The sequence below is a fragment of the Malaclemys terrapin genome, chromosome 19 (assembly GCF_027887155.1).
Source record: "Malaclemys terrapin pileata isolate rMalTer1 chromosome 19, rMalTer1.hap1, whole genome shotgun sequence".
Classification (NCBI taxonomy): domain Eukaryota; kingdom Metazoa; phylum Chordata; order Testudines; family Emydidae; genus Malaclemys; species Malaclemys terrapin.
The window spans coordinates 21,052,734-21,070,493 of record NC_071523.1 but is presented as its reverse complement, the minus strand read 5'-3'; the positions used below and the strand labels follow the sequence as shown (position 1 = coordinate 21,070,493).

Sequence of the window (17,760 nt, the reverse complement as noted above, 5' to 3'; positions counted from 1 at the left end):
AGCACTACCCTAAATAAAAATCACACCTCTAGTGCACGTTACTCCACTGTATAGACAAGACTAACTCGGCTCAGCACCTTCCACTTGCAAAGCGAAGATGCCCTTTTGGTTCACATGGTGGAACCTGTTTGCATGTCAGGTACTGTGATGTGCATGCAGCCTCACCAAGAGATCTGGTGCTGTGCTGGTCACATTGGATAGAGACCAGTGCAATCGCTTTGCAAGAGTAGCCATGTGTTTCACAGAGCAAGCCTGACTTCGCTGTCCTGAGCTGGTTGATTTGCACATTAATCTAGAGATCGGGGAGCCTGTTCAGTTACAGTCAATCTGCATCTATGGCAATCTCCTGTTTGCTCCGTATCCAGAGTTGCAATAGCTGGACACTTGTTAGCATTAACAAGAGTCAGATGAACAGTGAAACAGTAAGTTTAATAAACCATGGAGATAAATACCTGACATACAAGTGATGTAAAGAATTCAGAGATACAGGCATCCAGCCCATTTCATACTGTAGATAAAATACCATGCGTACCAACGAACGTGCATAAATAATGGGTAATAATGATGTATCAAAGGCTCTTATGCCCCTCAATGTTAGAATGTCAAAGGGGTTTTTTCCATCCTAAATCCTGCAGACATCTCCTGATATTGTGACCCCAAAGAGCTCCTCTAAATAGTAACATAAATCTGATGGATGCTCTTGAGACTGTAATGGAAGAGCCCTTCTTCACTTCAGAACATAAACCCCGCAAGTTTTTACAGAGACTGTAATAAACTGTTAATCGCCTGCTTCATCCTTCTGTACATCCTTAGCTTTCTCCGCATGCGCAGGAGCTTCTGCCAGCCGCACACAGCTCTTGCCTCCCTGACTTTATAAAAAGAAAGGGCAAGAAAGGTGGATTTGTTAAAAATTTGCCATACACTCAGCCTTCCATGGTTTGTGTATACAAAGTGCGGGAGCCACCCAGGTCAGAGGTGAGGCTTGTACATCCATTTTTGTAACCGTTTGAATCTTTGCCATTCACAGTTTTACATGCGTTGGCTGTGTCTCCTGTTCTTAAGAACTTGAGAATATAAGAACGGCCATAATGGGTCAGACTAATGGTCCATCTTGCCCAGTGTCTTGTCTCCCAGCAGTGGCCAGTGTCAGATGCTTTAGAGGGAGTGAGCAGAATAGGGCAACTTATCTAGTGATCCATCTCCTGTCATCCAGTCCCAGCTCCTGGCAGTCACAGGCTAGGGACACTCAGAGCAGGGTGCTACATCCCTGACCATCTTGGGTAGTAGCCATGGATGGATCTATCCTCCATGAATTTACCTGATTCTTTTTTTAATCCAGTTATACTTTTGGCCTTCACAACATCTCCTGGCAGCAAGTTCCACAGCTTGACTGTGCATTGTGTGGAGAAGTCCTTCCATGTGTTTATTTTAAATCTGCTGCCTATTAATTTCATTGGGGTGCCCGCTGATTCTTTTGTTATGTGAAGGGGTAAATAACACTTCCCTACTCACTTTCTCCACACCAGTCATGATTTTATAGACCTCTATCATATCCCCCTTTAGTTGTCTCTTTTCTAAGATGAACAGTCTCAATCTTTTAAATCTCTCCTCACATGGAAGCTGTTCCAGGCATTTTTCTTGCCCCCCTCTGCACCTTTTCTGATTCTAATGTACCTTTTTTATAGCTGGGGTGATCAGCACTGTGTGCAGTATTCAAGATGTGGGCACACCATGGATTTATATAGTGACATTGTGATATTTTCTGCCTTATTATCTGTCCTTTTCCTAATGATGCCTAACATGCTGTTAGCTTTTTTGACTGCTGCTGCACATTGGATGTTTTCAGAGAATTATCCATGATGACTCCAATGTTTCTCTCTTGAGCAGTAACAGCTAATTTAGAAACCATCATTTTGTACGTATAGTTGCAATTATGTTTTCCAATGGGCATTACTTTGCACTTACCAACACTGAATTTCATCTGCCATTTTGTTGCCCAGTCACCCAGTTTTGTGAGATCCTTTTGTAACTCTTCACAGTCAGTGTTGGACTTAACTATCTTGAGTTTTGCCAATTTTGCGACCTCACTGTTCACCCCTTTTCCTAGATCATTTATGACTGTGTTGAACAGGACTGGTCCCAATATAGGTCCTTGGTATTTCTCTCTCTCCATTGTGAAAATTGACCATTTATTTCTGCTCCTTGTTTCCTATCTTTCAACCAGTTACTGATCCATGAGAGAACCTTCCCTCTTACCCATGACAGCTCACTTTGCTTAAGAGCTTTGGTGAGGGACCTTGTCAAAGGCTTTCTGAAAGTCCAAGTACACTATATCCACTGGATCCCCCTTGTCCACATTCTTGTTGATGCCCACAAACAATTCTATGGATTGGGGAGGCATGATTTCCTTTTACAAAAGCTGTGTTGACTCTTCCCCAACATATCATATTCATCTAGATGTCTGACAATTCTGTTCTTTACTATAGTTTCAACCAATTTGTCTGGTACTGAAGTTAGGCTTATCAGCCTGTACTTGCCAGGATCACCTCTGGAGGCTTTTTTAAAAAAAGGGCATTACATTAGCTGTCCTTTAGTCATCTGGTACAGAGGCTATTAAGGGATAGGTTACGTACCACAGTTAGTAGTTCTGAAATTTAATATCTGGGCATAGGCGCCGAGTTTCTAATCTGCTGGGGGTGCTCCGCCCAGGCCCCACTCCCACCCCCACTCCACCCCTTCCTCCAAGGTGCCCCCATGCTTCTTCCCACCCCACATTTTCCTGCCCTGCCCCTTCCCCACCCAGTTCCACCCCGTCCCCCAAGCACGTTGCAACCTCGCTCCTCCCCATCCCAGCACCTCCTGATGCCGCGAAACAGCTGATCCGTGGCAGGCGTTAGGCACTGGGAGGGAGGGGGAGGCGCTGATTGGTGGGGCCTGTCAGCGGGCAGGGGGCGCTGGGGTGAGGGGGAGGTTCTGGTAGTGGGGCTGCCAGTGGGTGCTCAGCATCCACCATTTTTTTCCCGTGGGTGCTCCAGCCCAGGATCACCCACAGAGTCAGTGCCTACGTATCTGAGTTCCTTCAGAACTCTTGGGTGAGTACCAAAACCTCCTCTCTTGACATCTCAATCTGGGACAGTTCCTCACACCTGTGACCTAAAAAACAATGGGTCGGGTGTGGGGATCTCCCCCACAGCCTCTGCAGTGAAGACTGATGCAAAAAATTCATTTAGCTTCTCTGCAACAGCCTTGTCTTCCTTGAGTGCTCCTTTAGCACCTTGATCATCCAATGGCCCCACTGACTGCGTTGCGGGCTTCCTGCATGTGATGCACTTAAAGAAAGTGTTGCTGTTAGTTTGTGTGTCCTTAGCGAGTTGCTCATCAAATTCTGTGTTGGCCTGCCTAATTATACTTTTACCTTTGACTTGCCATTATTTTGGTTCTCTTACTGTTTTTTTTTATTTGGGATATAATTTAGTTCAAGCCTCTATTATTGTGTTTTGAAATAGTCTCCATGCAGTTTGCAGGCATTTCATCCCTGTGACTGTTCCTTTTAATTTTCATTTATCTAGGTTCCTCATTTTTGTATAGTTCCCCTTGTTGAAGTTAAATGCTACTGTAGTGAGTTTCTTTGGCATTTCCCCCCCTACAAGGATGATAAATTTAATGACATTATGATCACTATTACTGAATGGTTCACCTATATTCACCTCTTGGACCAGATCCTATGTTCCACTTAGCACTAAATCAAGAATTGGCCCTCCCCTTGCGAATTCTATGAGACGCTGCTCCAAGAAGCAGTCATTTAATGTCTAGAAATTTTATCTTTGCATCCCTTCATGAGGTGATATATATCCAGTCAATATGACTGGTCTCTATGTCTAATGACAGGGCCCCTTCCCTCGTCAGTCCCAGCTGCTTCTAATAATTTTTCTTTCCCCTGTCTGGATCTTTTCTATTTTTTTCGGTGCTTCTTTTGAAATGAGAAAACCTGGTTGAATTTTATCTGCTCGCACAGTTAATCCTAGAAGCTGCACATGCCGCTGTTTGCATAGACCAGAGAACTTCTCCATTTCAGTGCAAGGTTCTTGATCAAAACCTCACTTCAAATAAACAAAGAAGGATTTTTTTAACGAGCGTAAGCTATTTTCTGACCAAGAGAGATTATAACCAGCCTCAGTCGATGAAAAAGTGCTTCCATCCCCCATGGTGTCCTGAGGTTACTGACCAAACAAATGCTTTCCTGGAACAGTACAGTGCAGAGCAGCAGAGCAGCTGTTTTTGTGGAGACATTTACCAAAATAGATTATTAGTTAGTCATAGAACAATGTGACTGCTTTGATTGACATATTTTAATAATGTGACTATTTTGTATTTTCTGTTATGAAATGGGACGGTTTCTGGTAATTTTCTTTCTCCAGGGATAATATCCTGCAAGGAGGCACCACACCACGGTGTAGGGTACATACATACAGAGTGGATAAAGATAGGTTGGGTCAGATTATTTTTAAATAATACAGGGGAGAACACTAGAAAATATATGGCAAAATCCTTCCCTTGATTTTAGATGGGACATCGTCAGTCTTCTTGCTGCTAATTTCTGTGACTCAGTCATGCACATGTAATATCTGATGCAATCCCACTGAACCCGCGTGTTTGTTATGCTGGGCATTTGCGTTCAGAGGTGCTGATCCCACACAGCTGTAGCTGCAAAGGCAGTGGGAGCTCTGGATGCTTAACACTTCTGAAAACCAGGCCCTAATTGTTTGCCGATTCTGGTGTCTTCTGTCATGCATATTTTCCCTATTCAAGCTTCTGTGGGGCTGTTCATTTTTCACCATTTGGATGCCTTTCATTCTTCTCCTAAATATGCGCTCACTCATATCTTTTATACATCTAGAACAATAACAATTCTTACAAATGAGTGTTGGATATGGCTGTGATTTGTCTCAGATGTCTCATTAGGATACAATTATGTCTCTATTATGTCAAATCAATTTGAATTTCAATGCAAAACCCAGGCTTTTTGTGAATCCTGGTGTTAGGTAATGGGCATAGTTAATGATTAGAGAGACAAAGTGGGCGAGGTAATATCTTTTATTGGACCAACTTCAAAAGTTGGTCCAATAAAAGATATTACCTCGCCTACCTTTTCTCTCTCTCTATCCTGGGACCAACAGGGCTACAACAACAACACTGCATAGTTAATAATTTCCAGTTTCGTCTTGTGTTATGGTAGAGATCGGACAGCAGAGGGCAGTGCTACTCTAGGAATGAAAATGAATTAGAAAGTAAATTAACAACATCCTTCAAACCTAGCAGTTTCCTCTCATTACCTTGACATTTGTAATTCATAAAACCAGTTTTTAGTTGATTAAACTTGTAAAAAAACAGAGAATTTTCCCCCACTTATATATTAGATAAAAACTTTAAAAGTCTGCCTTAAGGAATTTTCCGAGACACAATTGGCATAACAACCTGAGTGTCTGACTCGGAGTAATTGTTGTGTTTGTACAAATCTGAAAGCCAAAGAAAAGATCCACCTGTCTGTTATGGGCACTGATCTGAGATGAGATTTGGCGTCCTTTTCCCTGATGTGGCTAATTGTTTGTTTTCCAGTTCTAATGGTAAATATTGCCCAGGGTGCAATTTCGCATAGATTAAAGACTCTAAAATGAATGCTGATGAAACACTCTTTTAAATAAAGGAAATTAGTTGTGTTATTGGCATATACGTTACTTCCCAGGCTGTTTGAAAAATGAGTCAACTTAATGTCTTGATTTTTTTAAAATTTAAAAATGTACCGGTAAAGCAAACATAATGCAACACAGAGAGATAAACACCGGCATTTCATGCACTAACAGAGTCAGGGAACATTTTCTCTTTGTAAACATCTGAAAGTTGTAAACTAAGTTGCATTTATGAATTCTAGGTCAGTAGCTGTGTGCGCTTTGTTCAATTCATGAATTAAATTTTAGGACCTTCCTTATATTAGAGTGCTGGATTTCACAACCATAAAGTGGCATTAAAATTATTATTTTGCACTTAAGTTTTCCCAAACCCATTAAGTAAACTATATTACACATCCTGTATAATTTACAGTATGTACTTATAATGCTCTTACATTGTTAGGAATAACCTACATTAAACCACAGTAGGAAATACTACATAGATGCCATGTGACTTAGTTAACATCATGGCTAACACCTTACATTTCTGAATTACCTGACTTTTAAGTACTTGATTTCACAATTTCAGTGTTGCATTAGTGCCTCATTGATTTAGTTAATGGTGCATTTAATTTCCCAGGTTTTTAAGCAGGGAAAAAAGGACAAATCTGGCCTAGGGCTGTTCTCCGTCCCATGGTTTACATACTTGTATGTGCATCTGGATTTGGGGAAGAAGGCTAGAAAGTCACTGACAGCAGCATTGAAGTTGTGGGCCTGCGGGTAGCGGAGCTGTCAGTGGTGATAAAGGCAGGGAAAGAGGAGTGCATCTTAGAGGAAAGATGGAGCAGATTCTCACCTAGAGTAAATTGTCAGAACTCCAGTGACACCGATGGAGCTCTGACAATTTACACCAGCCGAGGATCTGCTGGTTCATGGAACATGGAGTTCCAGTGACATAACGGCGTGACTTCATCCCAGGGGTAACTCCACTGGCTGCAAGGGATTTACCCTCAGGGTTAACTGCCTCTTATGGATAAGGCCACAGAGTCCCAGTGACCTCAAGAGAACTGTGGGTGGGTGTAGGGGCCACCTTATGCTGTTCTCTCTCCAGTACCAGGGCCTTAGACAGCAGTGGGATCCACACCAGCGGAGAGCCTGGATTGGCTGGAAGGGGGGAAGCTGGGGGCACATCAGTAGATCTGTCTGTCATCACATAGAAGTGGTAGCTGACACCATGGTAGCGGATGAGGACACTTAAGGGGCAAGTGCAGGGGGATAGAAGGAGGGAGCCCAGGAGAGGAACCGGGGAGAGGAGGAGTTGTTGAAGCAGTGATTATTGAGGCAGGAGGAGAAGCAGAGAAGTAGAGGGGTCTCAGGGTCACTGTCCTCCTGTGAATTCCAACGTGCGGATTTAGTCCAGCTGCAGAATAGAGGGTCCATTCTTGAACACAGCTCTCTCATCCTGAAACTTTCAGTCTTGGGCTCCCCCTTGGCCCCTCTTCTCGCTGCCTTTAACAGCTGTGAATCTACAGGCTGAGGAGAGTCCTAGTTCAACGCCCGCTAATCCCCTCTGACGCCCTACGCATTATAAAGGAGGGGAAGAAAATGGAGGTTGTTTGGGAAGCTGAACAAGTTGCCCATTGCCTTTAGCAGCTGCTGGGACTTTGCTCTTGTGTAGCACTCTGGCTATTGGTCTGGTCTCCTGCTGAAGAGAAAGCTCCATGGTGCATTTCACTGCCATCAGTAGCAGATTCAGCATGTGTTGGGTTTTTGGTAAGCTGTACTGAAGTGGACGCCTGGGAGAAAGAGCAGGGCTGAGCTGTAGGCGCAAAGGAGTGTTGCAAAACAAACAATAGGAAAGGGAAATGCTGCTGTGCTGTGGACATAGGGTTCGCTATGTCGCTAGGTTATTTTGATACTGTTTGCCTTGGAAAGAAGTGATTGGCTTCTTAAATTGCATCTTTATTCACAAACAGGAGCAGGGCTAATGATTCATACAAGGTGAGGTGAGCTAATACCTGGCATTCAAGAGATCATAAACATCTACAAGGAAGTTAGCTGAAGATTTCTGAACGTCTTAGAGAAAGCATGTCATCTGGTGCATACTTTAGATTATGCTAGTCCTGATGAAAATTGAAAGCATGGTATGAGTGCTAAATGACCTGTGTGTGTGTGTGTGTGTGTGTGTGTGTGTGTGTGTGTGTGTGTGTGTAAGATGAAAGCATTAGAATAGAGTGTGTTTAAATAATTTATAAATCTGTTTACCCCGTTGTGGAGTGTAACAGTCAAATATAGATAAGCAATGATGGTAAGATGAATTAAAATATCATCTATTCTGTCACAAGAATGAATCCTTTACAGATAATTTGCTGAGCCTGATTTGAATTTTCTAATCACGTAATTCTAACTGATGAATACAAATTTCATATTTCTGAGTTTATTTAATAATTTTCCCCTAGGAGAACTCAGCAGCCCTTGTTTATAACTACTGCCAAGCTATCTCAGTAAACAATTACAATTTTGTTCACCTTCTGGAAGTATATTTTAGCTACAAACAATTAAAGTGCTGGTATAAAGCTGAAGCCAGTCTTGTGGATGGGGGAGACAGTTCTGACCTGTGTGAACGACATGCAGTTTCCCGTTGACATTACAAATGCGATGATGGAATAAACACATACAAGTGATGTTTAATTTGTATCTAGAGCAACAGCAGGGGACCTGATCCACAGTCCAGGGAAGTTCAATTGACTTCCATTGTATCAGACCCACTGTGCGCATATTTGTGAACTGGACTCGTTTTATCTCCCCTTTAGGGATTCAGGGCCTGATTCTCCTTGGCACTACTTCGGCTTACAGTGGAGTGATTCCTGATTTACATTGGAGTAAACAAGAGGAGAATCAGGTCCTCGGTTCCTACCCAATACATTCTGAACTCTTGGCTACGTGAGATAATGTCTCCCAAGCTTTTTCTCTGGCACAGATTGCCCTCTGGCAATTTATTAACCCAAGAACTGGACATAGCTTACTTCTGGACAAGAAAATGCAAAGGGAGAAAAAAAGCGCTCCAGAGAGCTGAAGTGTGATGATCTCAAGGTGACCCCTAATTGGGATGATTATTGTTACTTTATAGCAGAGTTTAAGGGAGAGGAGTATGTTAGTAAAACTTTTATTAGCATTTAAGGAGACAATGGTAAACTTAGTTTTATAACCGATCCACTTTAACAGCTTCCTCCTTCTTTGCAAGCCAAAGCATAATTCTCTCTCGGTCCAGCCACCTGTCAGCAGTTAGTGGTCATTATTTCATCATTTTGCAATAAAAGTTAATAGAATAATGATTTATTTTTCTGGGATGATGTTTTAATGCCTTTCTCTGTTATCCCTTCCTGACAGTCTGTGATTACTGTAGCTGTTTTCTTGGTGACACCATGATAATGACTGTTTAATAGAAGGATTAGCCTGGCTTTCAGTCATGTCCATGGCAGACATCTTTCTTCCCCCTCACCCCCGTACTCTTAGGTTCATATCATACTGTTGATCCTCATGGACAACTCTCTTTCCCATCAGCGTAGGTAAAGGTCATGATTAGCCTTAGATTTTTCCAGTCACTTTGCTTTTCTAGCCTAGAGCTCACAATGGTACCTTCAGGTCAATTGAAACCTTTGAACCATACTTGTATGGCGTTTGCAGCTTAAGAATAACTGAGCCTTTTTTGGGGGGCCACTGGGCCACTTTAACAACGCTGTTCATTCTCAGGATTTCTGACATTTACTCGCTTTAGTCCTAAATGTCTCAATGTAAATTGGGGAACAGGACAGAGGCGGGGTTGCTCCTAGGTGCCATTCCCATGTGGCATTGCGCACACGGTAGCTGAATTCTGTAGGACAGAAGTGCACAAATCACTTCTCCCCTGGACCGTATCAGTGCTGGGTGGTGAGGACTTGGCGGTGCCATTCTTGGAACCTGCAAGCAGGGCCATTCCTCCAGTTTAGGAGAGCACTCATCTCAGGAGGGAAATTCGAGCGCTGCTGAATCTTTGACAGCTGGGAATTCTACACCTGAAGGAACTTTCATCTAGAGTGCTCTCCCCTCTCCCCACTGAGCGTGAGCCCTGGCTGCCAGCAGCCCAAAGAGCCCCTCCAAGGCGGTTAAGGAGGAGTGTAATGAGAAGCTAAATACAAGACTGTATAGAGCGTTTAAAAGTAGAGACCAGTACTGGTCTTATCAGCCAGTGCAGCGTGTGGGTGGCGTATGGTATGATGTGATCCCAGCAGGCTCCTGTCTGTTGAACCATCTGTAGTTTCTGGACGACCTACAGGGTCGTTCTCTAGACAGAGCATATTTGCAATAGTCCAGCCTCAAGGTGGCCCGGTGGATCTACACTGGAGAGGGGAGGGTATTCAGAGGCACAGACCGACTATCCAGTTAAATGAGTGGGTGATAATAGACACTAAGAGAGCACAGATTTCTCTCGCAGTCCCAGCTCTTAGGTAATTCTTCATAGGAGGGAATCGACCTGACCTGAAGGGTAGATTTTTTTTTTTTATTACAGTGGTACCCAAAATATGCTAGGCCAGGGGTAGGCAATCTATGGCACATGTGCTGAAGGCGACACGCGAGCTGATTTTCAGTGGCACTCCCACTGCCCGGGTCCTGGCCACCGGTCCGGGGGGGCTCTGCATTTTAATTTAATTTTAAATGAAGCTTCTTAAACATTTTAAAAACCTTATTTACTTTCTATACAATAGTTTAGTTATATATTATAGACTTATAGAACAAGACCTTCTAAAAACGTTAAAATGTATTACTGGCATGCAAAACCTTAAATTAGAGTGAATAAATGAAGACGCGGCACACCACTTCTGAAAGGTTGCTGACCTCTGTGCTAGGCATTGCGCAGACATAAGAAGGCAAAGTCCCATTGGTAAACGGGCCCCGAGAACTCTACACTTTCTAGTAGGATCCCTTTAAAAAATATTCCCTTGTGACAGTGTGTGGGAGATGAAAGTTTACTGTTAGTTATCCTCCCTGACCCCAGGGATCATTTGCAATGGCGCTTCCATCCGTTCCCATTGGAGATTCATTCTGCAGAGTGCTACATTTCACTATCTGGGTATTTTTCTGGATATTTATTTTGAATATACCTGGATCTTACTCTCCAACTGTAATATACATTAAGCTGCTAATAGTTACTCCACCCAGTTCTAAAATCTGCCATGTTCTTTCTCTTCCCCCAGACCATTTATTTTCACACATCTTTAAACCATCCCAGCATCGTCGCCGTGGTGGAAGTGGTGGCTGCAGCCAAGAAGCGAGAGGGGACCCACCAGGATCTGTCTTGTGGGTTTGGAATTCTGCACCTGTTCAACAGCAAGTCAGAGCCAACAGATGTGGCCACCAAGGACAGAGGGTAGGTGTTGCCGGCTGCAAGGGACAGCGGGACTTGTGAGTCGCTATAGCATTTTATAAGGTGGAATCAGGTTTCTATGGCAACATGGAATTATTGCTCTCCATTTAGAGAGGAAGGATGGTCCCATGGTTAGGCCACTAGCCTGGGACCTGGAGACCCTGCTTTACCACAGACTGTCTCTGTGAACTTGGCAAGTCATTTCGTCTCTCTGTGCCTCAGTTTCCCCATCTCTAAAATGGGGATAACTACAGCATATGAGGCTACACCGGTCATGGGGGTCATATACATACTTTAAACAGGTTTATTGTTGAGCCTTTTGCACTCTTGGCTACACATATGAAGACTGCATGGACTACAGCTGCCCTGGCTGCTTGTGGCTGGGCCTTTATTCACCTCAGCTGACAGGCCTGAGGCGGCAGGTTGGGTGAGGGCAGCTGCTGGATTTGTAACCTGGCAAGCGATGCCCATGTGCAGAGTTCACAGCCAAGCCCCCGTTTCCAGGGCCAGAGCAAGGCAGCTCGTTCTGCCGTTAAGCTGTGATTCGTGAAGCCAGGCTGACTGTAAGCTGAGTTCGCCCCTGGGAAGGGGACACCACCACACCCAACACTCGGGGCATGAAAGACATAAATAACCCCCCCAAAAACCAGCTCAGCTGCCCACCGTCCTCGCCAGCCAGGGGAAAGAGGAGACACTGTTCCGCCCGGCTCGCCTCCTTTTCCTTTCGTATCCCCCCCACCACGTGATGGGCCGGGCTCTCGGAACCCTTTCCAGGTGCCTGCTTCACTTTGTCCAGCTCACTGTGAATACCCAGTGTGACCCGTTGTGCCCTGGATCCTGCCTACCCACCAGCCATCTCCACTGGGCAAGCTTCTCAGACCAGGGAGGTTTTCAAGGGAATATCTATGTCCACTCCCTGGGGAATCAACCTGAAGCAAAGGACCTGGCATCTCAGTCACCTGAGTAGGAAAGGAGGGCAGGGCTCTAAGGAGACCAGTCTGCTGGCGGAGAGTTCACGGGACTGCAACAGGGGTTTGCTGTGTATTGATCAAGAGAACCATTGTGGGAAATTCATTTTGAATGGAGCCATCTAAACCGCCATGTTTGGTTTGTGCCCCTCTTTAATTCTAGGCTCCAGCTGTATCACGGGACACCGCGAGCGCTCCTGCACCCCCTCCTGCAGGACCCGATAGAACGTAAGAGCGTACAGAACTGCTTTCTACTTTACTTCCCTCCTGGGCTGCTCAGTAACACGTCTGCTGATTCGTTTGCTCAGTGTAGCATAGGCTGTTTTCTGTGTTAGCGTGTCAAGCTCTTGGCCGCTCAGGTTCGGGATTAGCCGCCCAAAATGGATCAGAAGAAAAGCCCCGAAGACAAGGGTGCTGGACGGTTGCTGTGAAATGCCCCTGTGCTGTGTGCCAGGCTGTTCGAGGCCAGGGCCAGTTATTGCTCCTGGGCAGTGGGGTTGGCAGCACCTCCAGGCTCTTTGCCGAGGCTGGCAGTAGCCGCAGCTATGACAATGTTGTCAACGGCCGTCATTCATGCAAGGGCCTGTTGCTGGGGCGTAAGGAGAAAAGGGGCTTAATTTCTGCTGCATCGATCAAATCCTGTCCCCTGACAGCATGTCCACTGGCTAGGCCCTGATCCTGCAGAGACTTCCACACAGACTCAACTTAGCGCACGTGAGTCGTCCGGTTGGCTCTGCTTGACATGAGTAAAGTTAACCGTGGATGTGAGTCTCTGCAGGATTTGTAAACTCTTTGGAGCATGGAGTCTGCATTTAGGGTCTTGTACAGCACCAAGACCATTGTCAGTTCTCAACAAGCAAATAATATCCTTGACGCATCTGCTGTGGAAGGCAGAAGGAGCCCAGAGCACAGTGTATCAAACAATCTGCCCACCAAACCCCCACCCAGCCTTTAAGAGGTTTCTAGGTATTTTGCATGGCAGTGAGTCTGAATCTAGCTTGGTGCATGCCTCTGTCATGCAGATTCACCTCTAGTCTACAAGTTTGCATTTTCTAGTCTGCAATGGAGGATTCCCCGACCATGTCTCCCTCTCACACTTAATCCTGCACCATAGCGGCTCCAGTGAGGGCTGGTCAGGCGAGCTGACCTACAGAGCTCCTAGATCACCCACGTGTCAGCTATAGAGCAGGAGGAGTTCTCTGAGTACACCACATCCAGGGGAATGAGTGAGCGAGGCCAGGAGTTGAATCTCTCTCTCTCACCTGGCAGTGGGCAGCCCACTACAGAGACACTGAGGTGAGCCACCTCAGGATTTCAGTTGGAAAGACCCAGACTGAAAACATGGATAGCTAAAGCTAAGCAGAAAACTGTCATGAAGGAAGAAGGAGGGATTCTATATCCTTTGCCTGGGAAATGGGCTCACAATCTGTCCTTTCTAGTGCCAAATGTCCTGCCTGAGCTGGAGGAAGACCATGTGTCAGTGGTGCCGATAGTTCTGTGTCCCATGGGGGTCTATCTGATTCCCACTTCTGTAAGAGAGAGGGCTAGATGACCCCAGCAGAGCTCAGCTCTCAGCTGACTGCTCAAGCCGGCCCAGACTGGATATTTTTGGGAGAGGAGAAAGATGGGCAATGTATGGAAAAAGGTCCCTCTGTGAATACTGGCAAGAAAACCTGACACAGCAGTTTAAACACAAATGGGCTTCAATTATTTATATATATGTATTGATTGAACATGGCCCACAGAGCAGGAATAGTGCAGTATAAAATATTAAATATAAGAGCAAGCTGCCCTGCAAAGCATGTAACAAGGACCTTGTCTTTCTGAACACGCCTGGCTCTTGTCCCTTTGAGCACTGTTTTCCTGAAGGTCGGTACTGAATTTGCTAGATGAACTGTAGCAAAGCAGGGCGGTGGTCGATTGCCCTGAGAGCCCTTCAGGTTGTCCCAGAAGAGGAAGCAGGAAGGAGGCTCAGTTTCACTTTCACCAGTTTTGGTTTTAAAGACCATTTTTTTTACAAGCTCTCCAGTGCCCTGCATCCTACCACCAGGCTGTTTTCCTGTTTGCAGAGATGAAGGGTCCAATCCCGTGCCCGTTAGAGTCCGTGGAAGGATTTGCATTGTATTCCCACCTCCTAGTGTGCTAGTCAGACACATGCTTTCCTTTTTTCAAATATCAGGGACGCATGGGGGTTTTCAGTACTAGGATATTAATGATGACAGCATGACTCCAATATCTGCTGCTAGAAACTGGGGAAAACATATATACATACTCAGAACAGGTTAAACCAGGGGTCATTTTAATTTTGCTAAACCTTGTTTGGTAGGTTTTTATTTTGCAGATTCAAACCTAGGAGGCATTTGGTTCTTGGTCTCATTTAACTGAACTTACCCAGGCTGTCAAAATGCGGGGAGCCAACGTGGATTTGAATACGTGGCTATGGTTTTGGCCCACCTCTAAAACTGACCATTCAGAGAAATATACTGAGCAGTTTTAGCAACTTTCGAGTAACGTATTCTACAGTTTGCTCAAAGGAAATGGGCAAGGGGGTGGATTTAAAGTTGCTTTCAAAAGCAAAATGTAACTGAAACAAAGCGTAGTAGCTCAGGCTTGGTTGCTGTTCCACAAAGATTTGTTTTCCTGAGTTATAAATAAATTAAATAAATAAATTAATGGAGATATCCTATCTCCTAGAACTGGAAGGGACCTTGAAAGGTCATCAAGTCCAGCCCCCTGCCTTCACTAGCAGGACCAAGTACTGATTTTGCCCCAGATCCCTAAGTGGCCCCCTCAAGGATTGAACTCACAACCCTGGGTTTAGCAGGCCAATGCTCAAACCACTGAGCTATCCCTCCCCCCATAACTGACTGTGATCAATTAATTATAAATTCCACTGCAATCGGACCAGCCGGACCAGCAATCGGACCACGCTTCTACCTCGTGTTAGAAGCGAGGTAACATTTTTTGCCCAGGATAGGGGGTCTTTGTGAAAAGTCATTTCTAGAGACTGTTTTCTTTCCTAGCAAGAACAACAATACTGGCCGTACTAGCAAACAAAGCAAATACATGTCCACTAATGCAGGGACTGAGCCTCAGTGGTAAGCGACAGAAATAGGTGTTGTGATTGCCTGGTGACGTTGGTCAATAACCATGTCTGAAAAATGATGAACACTAGTTCAGCTGTGACTGCCCATTGGAAAGTTGCCTGCTGTCTGTGTATTGAAGCCTTCCACAGAGAAGGTGGCTTGTGTTTATTGCAGTTTCAGAGGAATAACCTGTATGTGAGTAATGTTCCTTTCCAAGTGCTCAGGATCCCAGCCACTAGAGGCAGTTATAATGTATCACCTAGGAAGGAGTTAGTTTATTTTTTAAAGAAAGCGCTCTAATTTTTCCAGTTTGCGCAGGGGCTGCTGTAATGTTCAGTGAGAAGCCCAGGAGTAGCAAATACCTCTCAGCAGCTTGAGAGCAGAGACCATTGTTAGAATGCTGAAAGCCCTTGGGAGATGCTGGGTATCAGGGTGTGTACCACTGATTCCTGCATTTCAGCTCCAGAGGGGAAACCGAACCTCCACCACAATGTGTTCCCATCAGAATGAATCACTCATGACACAAAAACAACAAGGAGTCTGGTGGCACCTTAAAGACTAACAGATTTATTTGGGCATAAGCTTTCGTGAGTAAAAACCTCACTTCTTCGGATGTGAGGTTTTTACTCACGAAAGGTTATGCTCAAATAAATCTGTTAGTCTTTAAGGTGCCACCAGACTCCTTGTTGTTTTTGTAGATACAGACTAACACGGCTACCCCCTGATACTTGACATCATGACACAAAGATGTGCAGCAGAAAGATAAAAGGGTCGCCCTTCTGAATGCATGCAGTGAAACGGCAGGAGATGCAGCCAGTTTCACTAGTCCCATCTCATGCTTTACTACGAAGAGGGAGCAAAGTTGGCACAAGAAGTTTCGGGAAGTTCAATTTAAAAAAAGTGTCCCAGGGAGCCTTTGCCAGCTGTTATAGATTAAGATTTTGCCTTTCACTGTGAACTAAGATGGCACAGAAATACCATAATGCACCCCAGCTCAGCTGTGTGCAGGCCCTGTTCTTTTCTGAATGGGACTCAGATGCTGGTCTTTTGAAGATTTGCCTAGATGGGGACTTGAATAGAACACACAAGATTAAGGAGCAACCTAAACAAGAGAATTTAGTTGCAGTGCTATTGAAGAAGGGATGGATTTTCTTCTTACTTCTTCACAGCTGAGGGAGAATAGATCCAAGTAATTTTAAGTTACTTAATCATAATCTTCCAGAGCCTGTGCATTGTTTTCACTTACCCTGAAGTTGCAGTGTGAGGATTTGTAAGCCCAGAACTCTTAACAAAGCTAAGCCTGAAAAGGCTGCGTATTCATTAATGAAGAAAACAGACTTTTTAAAAACAGGTTTTGCATTGCTGATAAAGTGGGCATGTATTGATACCATCATTCGATCAGCTTCTCCAATGGGCAGCACCATTGCAAGTCTGTCTCTCTGTGTTTTCAGATATTGCATAATGTTTTCCCCTCTTTAGAGAATAAATACATGACGGTGATAGAGAACACTCACCTTCAGTACACCTTAAGGCCACATCCGCCCCTCGAGACCGTGTATCACCTCTTCCCTGAGAATATGCTGGTGTCTGGGCTGCAGAAAATTCCTGGCTTGCTGCTAACACATGGAGAAACAAGTAAGGGATCCTTTCATTCTGATTCCTGCATGTGTAAATCAGACCACAGGACAGTAAGGTTGGCGTAGCACACACACCAAGCTATAGTGCTCGTGAGTTACTCTGCCGGCTTATAGATATGTGGGCATTTGTATTATTATAGACTTGGCCTGCCAGATCTGGGGATTCAGCTGGACTTTATCTTACTGGCAGAAAAATGCCCTGTGAGCTCTCTGAGACAGGCCTCAGGTCTTCTCCACCCACCAGTTATTACCGGAGGGAGATCTGAAACACACACCAGCCAGTGTGACCATTGTGGGATGGGAAGAGATGAGCCGACCTCTGGTCCCCCAATCAGGGAGTGGGCGAGGGGCTGGTGGAATGGAGAGAAGGGAAGGAGATGGGGGAGGGATTATTGCAGAACATCTGGTGCCCAGAACGCACTGCATGGCACAAATGTATTTATTTATAGGGCCTGATTCTCCCAGCCACTGCCCCCTCACAAAGTGGGAGCAGCTCCAGGAAGGCCAAGGGGCTCATGCTGATGTGAGCCGGAGGTGATTCAGACCCACCCATTTTACATTTACACACATCTTCTGTTGCTGGTTTGTGGTCAAACCTGAGCTGCCAAATGCACCAGCTGCTTCTCGTTACAACACAACGAGTGTGCTCCTGCTAAATACACCAGGTGCCAGATGTGGGGCCCAAGAAAAGCCTGCCACAGCCTAGCAGGCAAAGACACACATTTCCTTGGCACCCGGAGGAATAGTAGCAGCGCAGAAGGCATAAGGGAGACACCAGGGAAATGTTACGGTTTTCTCCACCCCAGTACTGTTACTTTGAAGGGGTAGGGGAAGCTTAGGCCAGCTAGAAAAGTCGGGTTGCTGCCGTTAAATAAAGAGGAGTATTTTCCAGTGTTTTCCTGTGTCTGGCATATAATGTGCTCATCTGGGTGTTTTCAAGGGGAAGGGATTTCAAAGTGAATGTGGCTTTATTACACATGCGTTTGCTTTCCTCTACTA

General features: G+C 45.1%; 1 protein-coding gene across 4 annotated transcripts in view; it reads left to right on the top strand.

Moving 5' to 3' along the window:
• Nucleotides 1-17,760, top strand: part of NPHP4 (nephrocystin 4) — a 103,190-nt gene that overhangs the window by 9,024 nt on the left and 76,406 nt on the right. For all 4 annotated transcript variants that reach the window (XM_054008906.1, XM_054008905.1, XM_054008904.1 and 1 more), the window contains exons 5-7: nucleotides 10,901-11,073; nucleotides 12,202-12,266; nucleotides 16,604-16,759. In XM_054008906.1, the coding sequence (XP_053864881.1) occupies nucleotides 10,901-11,073; nucleotides 12,202-12,266; nucleotides 16,604-16,759 (394 nt within the window). The remainder of the gene's footprint in view (nucleotides 1-10,900; nucleotides 11,074-12,201; nucleotides 12,267-16,603; nucleotides 16,760-17,760) is intronic.